A 12,449-nucleotide genomic window follows, 5' to 3' on the forward strand; every position below is an offset into this window, starting at 1 on the left:
GTCAGTAACAAATATACGGCGCTGCGAACAAGCCCAAAATGGTCGATGCCTGTGGGGCTCTCACCCGTGCTCTTGGGACAAAGGAACGACACGGTAGTGCAAACAATCACAAGGGCATTTATTGCACCTTTCATAGACTAATGTTTGCTAGCCGAGTTGCTATCCACAAAACATGGCGATGGGTTCGCAACAAATCGCAGAAGTCCGACTCACCACGACCGGATAGCGAGTGAATATGTTCGCCCCATGCTGGACATTCCTGGTCGTTCGCGCGTATGGTCATGCAAATGGTGGCGCGTTCAAACGATCGTGTTCATCCATTCCGGATAGGCCTTGCCGATCCTGAGCCAAAGAGGAAGAGCCTTCTCCTTTTTGCACCCAAGTAACTCCGCCGTTAGGTGGCGTAAGCAGAGCAACACTCGCGCCATCTCTCGTACTACCCTGCAAGCATACCGACCGCCGCAGTAAAGCCACGCGGCGAAGCCGGATTACAGGAAATGGGATGTATGCAAGTAAACAACATATCAGGGGACGCGTGAGAGTCACGCGTCCCCATATGCCGTATATTTGTGGCGCCATCGGTATGTTTAAAAAGCACGCCTATTTCCTTTTTCTTTTCTGGCATGTGCTGCCACTATGCGGGAATACAGGAAATTTTTTTCTCATGCCTCCCTCTCTCTGTTTTCGTTGCATGGTTCGTTTCAGAGCTAGTTTGCTCCAGCACTTCTACATACTACCGCTCGCACGTGGGGGCGCGCGTGGGCGGTGGTTTGGGTATTGTCCCGAAGGCAGTTTAGGCTTCTTGTGCTCGCAAAACTGATGGCTCATCATCATCATCATCATCAGCCTGGTTACGCCCACTGCAGGGCAAAGGCCTCTCCCATACTTCTCCAACAACCCCGGTCATGTACTAATTGTGGCCATGTGGTCCCTGCAAACTTCTTAATCTCAACCGCCCACCTAACTTTTTGCCGCCCCCTGCTACGCTTCCCTTCCCTTGGAATCCAATCCGTAACCCTTAATGACCATCGCTTATCTTCCCTCCTCATTACATCATTACCTCCTATATGTAAACTGATGGCTATCTCATTACTAATAGCTCAAAGGGCGACCGCCTGTTTCTCGCTTGTTTAGTGCTCACAGGGGTGGGCATAGGTAGGATGCTGCCATGCATGTGTTTCCTTTTCTTTTCTTTTTTGTTTTTTGGGGATGCACGAAAACTAATTGCCTCTGGTTGGCAATAAGATGAAGATTAGCGGAAGTTTGTCACACATTTTGCTTTTTTGACGGGCACACAACCACACAGTTTTCTTGAGTGTGCTCACCTACACAGTTTGATTACGCTGCGGACGTAAATATTAGTGTAAGAGCAGGAACATCTGAGAGTCGCGAAACATTCTCGTATGCACAATTTCTAAGCCTTGAACTATGTGTATAACAACGCATCAAATTTTAAATTCTTACGAGTTTATTTTCTTTTTTATTGATGTTATTCATGAATGAGCAGTACATATATACCAACGCGAAATATTCTTTTCTCACTTTACGGTCACCATAAAAAAATGAAATAAATTTTTTTCGAAATAGGTCCCTCAGAAAATTGGAATCTGCAATAAAAAAATCGACCCTGGCCGTCGCATATGGTGAAAAAAATCGAACCTGAAAAGGTTAAAACTGCAATAGGAAAGCGAAACAAACTCAAGCTGGTGGGTACCTCCGAAATAGGATGCCACCAGAGCAAAACATGAGGTGCTCACTTTGTGTTGCCTGCAGCAAGGAAAGGTGGCGCGTTCGGGTTATCACGAGGTTCGGGGTAGCAAGAGGTTGGCCTCTGTTACACAGAGGGAGTCGTTGCTGGGCGTGGATTTAGACACCATATTTGGGCACTAGTTGCACTCTCCAACTTTATCTCTGAGATGACCTTGGTCAGTGTGGTGCTAAGTGCTCAGGTGTGTTCAACTCCAAGTGAGAATGGGCACGTTCGGTGCCCAATAAGTACCAGTCCGATACGGTATCTTTAGTGAAGATTTCAGGATATCCGAAGTCCAGCACCTTCGAGAATAGGGACATGAAGTTGACACAACGGACGGAAAAAAGTTTCAACTTAACCTTATATCTCAAGATATCAGAGTTCTAGTTAAAGAGTATTTACGGTATTCTCATGCCAGATGTGACGTCACTGTAACAAGGTTTCGCTGTATCATTTCTAAAAAGGGCCGAGAATAGAGGAGCCGAAACACAAGCCTCAAAGTAGGAAGCATGGCACCAAGTAACCAAACCTGGCAATACTGCATATGAAGGTGTGCAAGTCAACAAATGTCTTTCCAAGGCCTATACTTCCCATGGCCCCTGTGGTAAGTGAATGATGGCTTCACCATACTTCTTCCTAGTAAGTCTGCATGAGATCTTCCAACTGACGATAAGGAAAGATGTGTTGCAGGTGTGTGCTCAACAGGGCTGGCTGGTGCATGTTTTGAGGGTAATCAAACAGCACAACAGACGGACAGGCAGACAAAGGCTGCCTACAGAGAGCAGACCGTCGTCTACACTATGTTCCATCTTTGGGGCGCTGTTCAACTATCTCCAATGATGGGGTGGAGAGGGGGATGCTTGGGGAGGGTAGGGGTCATGGGGAGGGGGTACTCGGCTGTAGTACCTGCTGAAACTGTGGGGATTTGATGGTGTCCTGGAGGAGTTCGCTTACGTCGGGTTGCTTGCCAGACTCTATGGTCGCAGGCAGCAGCTTCTCCACGCGCGACATCAGCTCCTTGTTGTCCAGCAGAGGCTGCAGCACCTCCATGTTAATGGCCGTCGACAGGTCCACTGCACCAAAAGCAAATGAATATGTAAGCGCCAGCACAGACGTCACACCCACACACGAAATGCTCAAGGTTAAAAGAATCAGCTGAGGGCCACACAATGTATCTTTTAGGCCCACTGCAAAGAACAGGTACATTCATCGCAAAAAGCATGAAGGCTTACCACCTTCGTCATCAAAGTGCATTCAATTTTATGTGTTGTGGCTATGACCAGTGGCTAGTGGCTTTTGTTGACAGCAAGAATAACACCCAATTGACCTTACGTTTCTATGTGCCCAAACTTTCGTTATTTAAATCCTAAAATTAACCTTCACCGGATAATTTTGCCTGACCCCTATGGTGACCCTGATGACAACCCCTTTGGTGGCAGTGTCTGCCTCAGCGAAGCTTAGAGGGCAGTGAGTGCATTGAACGCACGTCATCGCTTGTCGAAAACACCCAATTTCAGCTTTATGCATAGAAACAATAGAACAAATTATGCATAGAAACAAATAGAAACACCCCATTTCACCTTTATTGCATAGAAAGTTTTGTTTTTCAGTTTTTCTCCAAAATACAGAAGTTCTTCATCTTCATGGCAGGTGGGTTACTGTAAGGCCAATATGCACGACATACAAAAGACTGTGCATCACATTACTCTATCACCGCTCCACACATAGCCATCATTGGGGCTGTACAGGTCGACTGCAGCCGGTTCCGACAGTAAAAAGCAGGCACCATTTTATCATCAGGTCTGGCATGATTTGCCACCTGTCGAAGATTCTGAAATCAGAAGGGTCATGGCAAGTTTATGTATGGTGCTTGATGAAGGTAGAGGCTGCAAACAACTTTGTTGCCATCCTGTACGCTTGCTTTCGTTTGCTAGACGGTTTGTCGGCTTTCGGAGTGTCATGCAGGTGCTCCAAATTGATCTGCATCGATTCGGCACCGAACCGCAACTTTAGTTGTGTAACTTTAGTCATTGACACCCGATGACGCAGCTCCGATGAGGCCATACGGGCTAGACAGTATGGCTAATGATCTGACCACGACGAAAATTTGTCGCTGGACAATGTGTTAACAGGCCGCAAACCGTCACAGAAAGCTTGCCGCTAATATATTCCTACAGGTGGCTCATCGGTGAGCAGTCATGAAATCGCACGTACTGGTTAGAGTGACAGCCACTGAAGCGGTGTTTGGGCCTGCAGTCGACCAGCCGGCAACTACAGCAAGCATGTGTGCTCACATGTGGGTAGAAAGCTCCCAATTGCACAAATATGCGTGCATGAACACTGAACTCGTACATTCGATGCAATCAGCATGCTGTTCGGTGGCTAATCAGGCTGGTTTTCGTGCATGCTCTCATGCTTTTCATACATGCTGCTGTTGTAGTTCCTTCTGTAAGCGTTGCATTAATCGTTTCTATCAGTATCGTCAACCTGGATGAGCCTCGTACTGAAAGAGATCGCATGCTGTGGGAACGATGCGTGCATCAGGGCACCAACCACGGCCAGGTCATTCACGAAGGTATCAATATTCGAAAAATTGGACATTAGATATTCGATTCACAAACTGAATTTGAATGTTCACTATTCGATTTAAAATCGGAAATTCCAGTATTCATACACACCAAAGTAAAACTGATGGGGCTCCATTCCAATGGCACGATGACAGATTTAAAAAAAAGATGTTATGATGCTTGCGACAGCTTGCAATGGTCACATTTCAGCACAGGATCTTATACAACCCATACCCTTCATCCTTCAAAGCTCTGAACACCAATATAATTTATGGCACTCACCATTGACAGATTGTTCCTTGCTGGCTTCTGCTCCAGTTGACTCAGATGGCGGGACTGCAACACAGTGAACCATGATAATTAAAAAAACCTTTCTTTTTTTTTGTGGTAAGGAAATCCTAAACAAATACCGTAAAAACCGGAATATAAGTTGAACTTTTTTTCAAAAAACTATTGCGAAAAGTCGACCCTCGTCTTATATCCCGGACATTGGCGGAAAAACTACGGAAGTCTTGCAACAATGGGCGGATGAAGTAAAGAGCCGCCTTCGCCATCGCCATCAGCAGCAGCGCGGCATGCCGACATTGTGGCACCGCCAATCTGCGTTTACATGTCACAAAGTTATATTAGTTAAAGGCTGCTCTTTCACATTTTGTTTCAGAATGAGCGGAAGCCGCTGGAAATTCACTGTCGCCTTCAAGAAAAAGGCAATTGAGTGTGCGGAAGCCCACGGCAACCTCGCGGCACAGCGCGAATTTGGAGTATCCGAAAAGAGCATTCAGTACTGGCGGAGGCAGAAGCAGCAAACCAACAGAAAACGTCATTTCGTGGGCGGACCGCAGAACTTGAAGACAAGGTTGCGGAGCTCATCCGGGAGCTACGTGTAAGATCGCTGCCTGCGACTGCCGAATGCATCCGTTTGAAAGCGGTAGAGATCGCGCACGCGCCTCTGGACTGGGCAGTGAGAAGCACTCGTCATCCGACTCTAGTTCGGACGACTCTGATCAAAGGCGCTGCTCTGATTCGAAATAGCGCTTGCGCACTTCGTGCCCTTCTGTGTACTGTACACCCGGCCAAGTTTTAACAGTATCGCGCGACCGTCGACCCGCGTGTTTGTCAGCACCTTATCATCACGGCACAGAGCGACAAAATAACGAAATTAAGCGCACGTGTACACATGCGCGTATCTCGTTTGTTTCGCCGCTCAGTGCCAGTAATAAGGTGCTGACAAGCACGCGGGTCGATGGTCGCGCGATACTGTTAAAAATTGACCGGGTGCACATGCGAGCAGCATTTGAATAAATACTGTCACTATTGTGCATGAGTCGCATTTGTTTCAAGGTAAGGGTGTCTTTCGGTACTTTTGCCATTGAAAAAGATTTTTTTCATTTTTAGAATTCATTAGTTGGGGAATCGACCTATATTCCGGTCCGACCTATAGTCCGGTTTTTACGGTACAAAGCTGCTGGTTCGCCACAATTGCAGCGTAATATTGTTGATGTGGCCTCAGGCAATACAATCAAATACAGTTAAACCTCAATATAACAAACTTCAATATAATGAAATTCTCTATATAACAAAGTATTTACCTGTTCATAACCTCTTGTCCCTCTTGTAACCTCTTGTTCCCTCACCCAAGAGCTGATTGGGTGAGGGAACAAACGCGAGTTAATGATATCTTAGTTGAAATCAAGAAAAAGAAATGGGCATGGGCAGGACACGTAATGAGGAGGGAAGATAACCCATGGTCATTAAGAGTTACGGAATGAATTCCAAGGGAAGGGAAGCGTAGCAGAGGGTGGCAGAAAGTTAGGTGGGCGGATGAGATTAAGAAGTTTGGAGGGACAACATGGCCACAATTAGTACATGACCGGGTTAGTTGGAGAAGTATGGGAGAGGCCTTTGCCCTGCAGTGGGCGTAACCAGGCTGATGATGATGAACCTTTTGTCCATAGAACACCATGTATTTAGAACCTCAATTTAACGAAGTGTGTTTGTATGGCATTTCAACATAACGAAATTTCACTGCCACCGGAATGGTATGCCGAGACAATAGATGAAACTTTTGCGGACGCAGAGGGTCAAATGGATGAATCACAAGTGGCTGCTTGCAAACGCACCTCTCAAGTCGCTCACCGTGCAACAAGAGCGACTGCTGAAGTTGAGACACATCATGTTCCGTATAAAGTCTAAGTTGCCATAAAATCCTATCGCGACCCGCGCCCTGGGTGCTTTAGGTGCGAGTGAAAGAGTGCGAGGGTGAGAGAAGAAAGTTGGTGGCTTCACGAGTGGTGCCCTTCCGGGCGACCAAAGGGAAAGAGGAGGAGGGTAACGAGTTCACGTTAATGCAATCAAGCACGCGCAAGGGGACTAGGGGGTGGAGGGGGGGTAAGTTGGCGCACGTCTCGACCGCGGCTGCACATGGCTGTAAGCATGGCTGAGCGCATACGCAGCCGCGCACCCTGCTTTAAAGGTAATCTGCCGCGTACGCAAAGAGTGGAGGTGCCAAAACAGCGTAGAACCATGTAAGCTGTCTTACCGCGCATTTAGTATTGGAGGTTGTGTAATCTCAAGTTTTGCTGACCCATTCGAGCAAGAGGCAGACAAAGTATTCGCTCCCCGCTGCCGGCACTTTTACCGGTAGCATTGTCCCAGTGCGGGCGCCACTATCAGCCGCAGGGGCGAAGTGCACGTGAAAGCGTGGCTGGCTTCACTTAATCCGTACCGCCGAGAAGATATTGTCAACGTACGTAACACGAAACCACATCATATGTTGCCTGCTCCCAAATTTATCAAAATGAATTGTTTTCTCATTCAAATTTGCTTTTCGATTGCCCGATAATTCAGGAAAATTCCGCAGCCTCTTTCTGAAATTCAATAGAACAAAATTTCGGTATAACAAAGCAAACTGCCGATTTTACCGCCTTTGTTATATCGAGGTTTAACTGTACTGTCACCGTGGGTGATCTTTCACTTCCCCTTTCATTTCTTGCTAATATTTTTTCTTGCCAGTTGAACGAACTTCGACATAGTCTCGCGCGTAAAGGAAATGAGTCATTTTTCTTTTTAACCCTTTTGCTTGAAGGGCCCCTGAAACGGTTCGGACAAATTTTGTAGACACGTAGGGTACAGCTTAAGTAGAACATTCGCACCACAATTTAAGTGAAGCGTTATGTATTAATGGAGCTACAAGCGATTACAAGTTACCCTCCTCCCTAGCCATGCTTTTCCTCCTCAACTCGTTCACCGAGCGATCGGGGCTAAGCTCCGCCTTCACTGGTTCTGCGTCACGATGCGACGTCACATCGTCCACTTCCGGTTGTTTTGGAGCCCGCCCTCGCCCGCACGAGACGTCTCTGCTAGCGGCCTGGCCGTCAACCCCAAGCGAGAGCTATCGAAGCAGCGTGCGTTGCGAGCATTTTGTCGTAGCGCCGAACGTGTCTGGTAGTCCTGTAATCACACACTATCAGAACGTTTCGACGGAACGGTGAAGGCATAAACTCGAGCTGATGGAGGAACTTTAGCGCAGACCTACATCAGCTACCTCCTCGGTCTCCACGGTCCAGCCACCCATTGGCGCAGAGCTTAACCAGCCAAAGAAAGAGCTAATATTGCTCTAACCAGGTGTAAAACATTTTAAACATTTACAAAAACGTGTTAACGATTACACTCCTGCAAAAAATTTACACCAGCAGCAAAAAAGAATACATTTTGTTACTGCTACCGTGTGTGGTTGAGCTCTATGCCACCAGGTGGCTGCACCGTGCAGACCATTTACATTTGCACTTCTGTTCATCCCCTGAACCGACACGCAAGAGGACACGGCCAGGCCCTGTCCCCTTGCGCTTGCGTTTACCCTAATACCGGACTCGCGAAACGCTATTGCGTTAGTAATCTTCCGGTGTAAAGTGACGGCCACAATCGCGCAAATCCTGCCGCCCATCGGATAGCGGCTGTCCAATGCACTGCAGCCAGTTCGCACGTCTATTGGCTTGCAGAAGGACACGATGTCACAGCTTGACAGATTGCCAGTCACTACGTTTGCAGCCCACAACGCAACAAAGTCGAATCATAGCGCTCGCGAAAAGACAGACCGACACTGACTGCGGTGCTCTCGTCAAAGACTGCGCACGTTGTAACACAAGCAGACGACACTTACTGTGTGCCGGAAATGCTCAAGTGTACTGAAAGATTGTTCTTGTGCATTCTCTTTGTTACTTTCTTTTGATAAAAACAAATTAACTACCATTCCAACTATTACAAACATAATTTGTTAACCATAAAGTTGGAAAAATTATCCATCACGCGCCCTGGTCAGCCAATCGGATAGCTCGCCCCACTGACGTCACATGGGCGATTTCCGTCATATGGGTAGGGGCGGCTTAAAATTTCGCCGAGCAGTGTGCTGCGATCGGCAGCGATGTGCATTTTTAAAACCTTATAATAAATTACACGCTTTACGCGTGTAAGATCGGCAGCGATGTGCATTTTTAAAACCTTATAATAAATTACACGCTTTACGCGGAGCACTTAGATGTTTCAATTAATGATCAGAAGGACCTACTCTAACGACTCAGTACGTTTGTAGAAAATCGTCAAAATCGTTTCAGGGTCCCTTTAACATGTTTTGTATTACACAGAAAATACTCCATATTTCATTCAATATTTGTATTACAAATTTATCACTCTGCATGTTTTGTAGAAGTGGCTTTTGACCTACGATATCTACCAAATAGCTTCTCCCTATATGTATTACAAATTTAAAACACATGGAGCTAATGCTGTCAAGTCATGCATTGTTCATAAACTCTTTGTGGCTTCCAATATGTGATGCACTGGTATTACGCTATCTGCCAAGTGTGGTCGTACAAACATGTTACTCCACTCTTTCCATGGCAATTAGGTTCAGATGTGTGACATCTTCTGCCAACGGATCCAGCGGATCTGCGTGCGAGAGTGCCGGTTCGAGGAGGCGAGATAATCAAAATGGCAGCGGTGGTGGCTTTGATTAATGCCATTTCAGACCTGCAGTCAGGGCAATATACATTGACTATATGGAGTACGTGGTGGTGCTGCAAAAGCCGTGCAAATTATCGGGCATGTCTGAAAAATCGGGCGTCTGAAAAATCGGTCGTTGACTGCTCTGGCAATACCTCGTGCCGATGACACGGTGTCAATGACGATTCGTTGCGATTCCTCTGCTACTGGAGCCAGCATTAACACGACTTTTGTTCCCTTTCAATAAAGTTACAGCTAATTTTCCCTGATAGAAGCACAAATTCCCCGAGTTTTCCCCGAGTATTTCCAGACTATTCAAATTCCCTGAGAATTCCCAGTTTTCCCGGTTGGTAGACACCCTGATAAATGTCACAGGCATTTCAAAACCATGGACAGCATAGAGGACGACTGCATCCATGAGTGTGCTGCTAAGTCATGCCTGAGCAGCAGAAGCTGAGATGACTAGCTACCCACCACGTACATAATGTGCAAGCATGAACAAATAAATGCATTGTGAAAATAATAGCATAGGCTCTTTTGTTACGCGTGGCTGGGAAAATTGAACCGAAATTACCCACTCCTCTGCAAGGGTTGCACCTCATCAAGGTCCCATACAGGATGCGACCCTTACACGAGTGTATACAGTGATAATAAAAAGACTATGCTTGCCACTCACCCTTGATGCCAGAGAGGATGCTTTGGAGGTCGCTCAGCTGAATGGCGGGGCCAGATGCGGCAGCACCACCGCTCGAGCTGCCAGCCGTCGTCGTAGGAGTGGAAGCTGCTGCAGCAGTGGTGTCAGTGGTGGCCGTGGCCGCGGCCGTCGAGCTTGCTGCCGTGCTCTGGGATGGAGGCGAGACTGTGGTTGCCGAGACGGCCTCGGAGGCAGCTGCACCTGCACTGGCCGGTGTGCCACTAGGAGCGAGAAATGAGAATGAGGCAAGCTAATACCTTTGCAAGTTACCTTAAGCGCCAACCACAGCAAACTTTCAGTTCAGCTAAATTGGCTATAAATGAGTAGCATATACCACTGAAGCAACCTTTGCAAATCCCCAGTGCTGATAAAGGTCTAATTTTCTTATGAATAGCCTTTAAATAGCACCTAAGCAGATGACGCCTGCACCTGGCAGTTAGAGGATACGACGTTAGCCCTGGCACATCAGCTCCAAGATCTTTCGGTGCACAAGTTGAAAGTTGTTTCTTTGCAGTGCTATTTATTTTGAGCTATGTATCTTCTTGCAGTTACGGCATGCTATGAGGAGCAGGTTACTGCAGCTGGAAGGCTCGCAAGCCTGCTTTTCTAAACCAGCATAATGCACTTGGTTTTTCAATACCGGTGACTCCGGCCAAATGGTGCTCGCATGCCCCAGGTGTGCCAGTGAGTCTTGAATGTGAGGGTATATCTGGCAAATCAGTTGTCACTTCACTGCAGTTTCCTGAACCAAGTCATCTACATTTATGCAAACTTTTGTGCCGTCTTCATCACAAAGTTCTGCCTTTCTTGGGGGGGCTGTCTTTTCTGACATCACAGTAGACAAATTAATTATGCAGACAATTAATTAATTATAAAGATTTAAATATGGGACTCAAAATCCCGAAACTGCACAGTGTGTTACAAAGGACACCGAGGTGGGGGTGATCCGGGACCAATTTCGATCCTTAATGTGCACCCGGAGCACAGTAAACAAGCACTTTTTGCATTCTGAACCATTAATAACGCAGCAGTGGCAGCAGGGAATCAAACCCACAACCTCGTGCACAGCAGCAGAGTTCCTCAGATCCCCAAGCACCCAAGGCAGATGTCAAAATAAAGTGGCATGCAGTATCCTACACCACCTGTACACACCTCTGGCTTCCTGATCGCCCTCCACCCAGCAGAGAAGTCAGGTTGGCCACTCCTCCAACACCCCCAATACCACCTGAAGACAAAACGTATTGAGAATAAGCACGCGCTGATCCAACAGCATGTTGGACATGAAGCGAAGCTTCTTTCGTGAAGCAGCAAATTAAATGTCATAAAAGTAAGTGCAATGCATACAAGTGTCCTTATTGTCATCCTAAGCAATGTGTAATGTTATGTAATGTTTATGTTCCCGCACCTTAGGAGATACAATTTTAGTGTCATGAAATGTTTCTGTTAATGCTGGTCACAAGATGTGCCGAAACGCAAACAGCAGTCCAGGTGAGTGCACGCTGCGAGACGTCATGGCAGAGATGCCAAAAGCAATGTTTGATGTTTGTCGAGGGAAGAATGGCGAGGAGAGGTACTTGATAAGAGAAGTACGATGAGACAGACAGTGGTAAGGCTGAGAAATAGTCGGCCATTTCATTCCTGCGTATGTCGCCTAATGGAAACTGGCACATGCAAGTGCTTTTGTGCACGTGGGCTGTCTCGCACATGCCACTACGTGACAAGACACGGGCACCAATTGTCTCAAAGAGCTACTTGGCATTGGCGTGCGAAATTATGCATGCGAGTGTAGCCTAATGGTTAGAGCGTTGGGTTATTGTGCTGAGAAACTGACATTCGATCCCACCATCAGAAATGCAATTGTTTAATTTTATTTGACACATGAGAGTTATTCAGCAAACAGCAGAGCAGCCACGGTCAGCAAAGCACAGGTAGGATCGTTAAGAAAGCTTCACTTTAAGAGCACACGACATTATGGCCGCTCACTGCAGCACATGCGAGCTTGTGCGAGTTTTGAGAGTGTGTGTGCATGCTCAGGGCATGGCAAGAGCAATATAAACATGAAGTGTTTAATGCTTAACCTGCACATCTTAGCAGGCCTTCTTTTGTAAGCACATCATCAGAGTATGTGAAAGAAAAAGAAAATCTGACATTTTTATGGTTAGAACTTAGTTGTTGCATTTCTACTGTGTGCTGCCTTCAGGTTGTTTTTTGCCAACTTTCTATGTGTGTGCATCTAGATGGTAGTCATTTGGTACAATCGCCGACTGATTCTTCAGCCACTGACGAGATCACAAAAATGTCCGAAAAATGGGGCATCCGGATAAAATGAACTTCAAAATAAATTTTTTTTAAATTTTCTTACGGGACAAGTGGCACGGAAAATTGATCAGCAGACTTTTTCTCGGTATTGTGCTTCTGTGATGTAATATTCACTTACAAT

The 12,449-nt window shown here is 46.6% G+C and overlaps 1 protein-coding gene across 2 annotated transcripts in view; it reads right to left on the reverse strand.

Annotated features, from left to right (window-relative positions):
• The window catches only part of LOC126536573 (proteasomal ubiquitin receptor ADRM1-like), a 31,211-nt gene that overhangs the window by 10,722 nt on the left and 8,040 nt on the right, over positions 1-12,449 (reverse strand). The window contains exons 4-7 of one of the 2 annotated variants that reach the window (XM_050183593.3): positions 11,162-11,234; positions 9,992-10,230; positions 4,600-4,653; positions 2,705-2,823 (exon numbers count right to left, since the gene is read on the reverse strand). In XM_050183593.3, coding sequence (XP_050039550.1) covers positions 2,705-2,823; positions 4,600-4,653; positions 9,992-10,230; positions 11,162-11,234 — 485 coding nt within the window. Of the gene's footprint in view, positions 1-2,656; positions 2,824-4,599; positions 4,654-9,991; positions 10,231-11,161; positions 11,235-12,449 lie in introns of both variants that reach the window. The other variant, XM_050183592.3, reaches the window with a different exon arrangement.

This window comes from Dermacentor andersoni, chromosome 4 (genome assembly GCF_023375885.2).
Source record: "Dermacentor andersoni chromosome 4, qqDerAnde1_hic_scaffold, whole genome shotgun sequence".
NCBI classification, from domain to species: Eukaryota; Metazoa; Arthropoda; class Arachnida; order Ixodida; family Ixodidae; genus Dermacentor; species Dermacentor andersoni.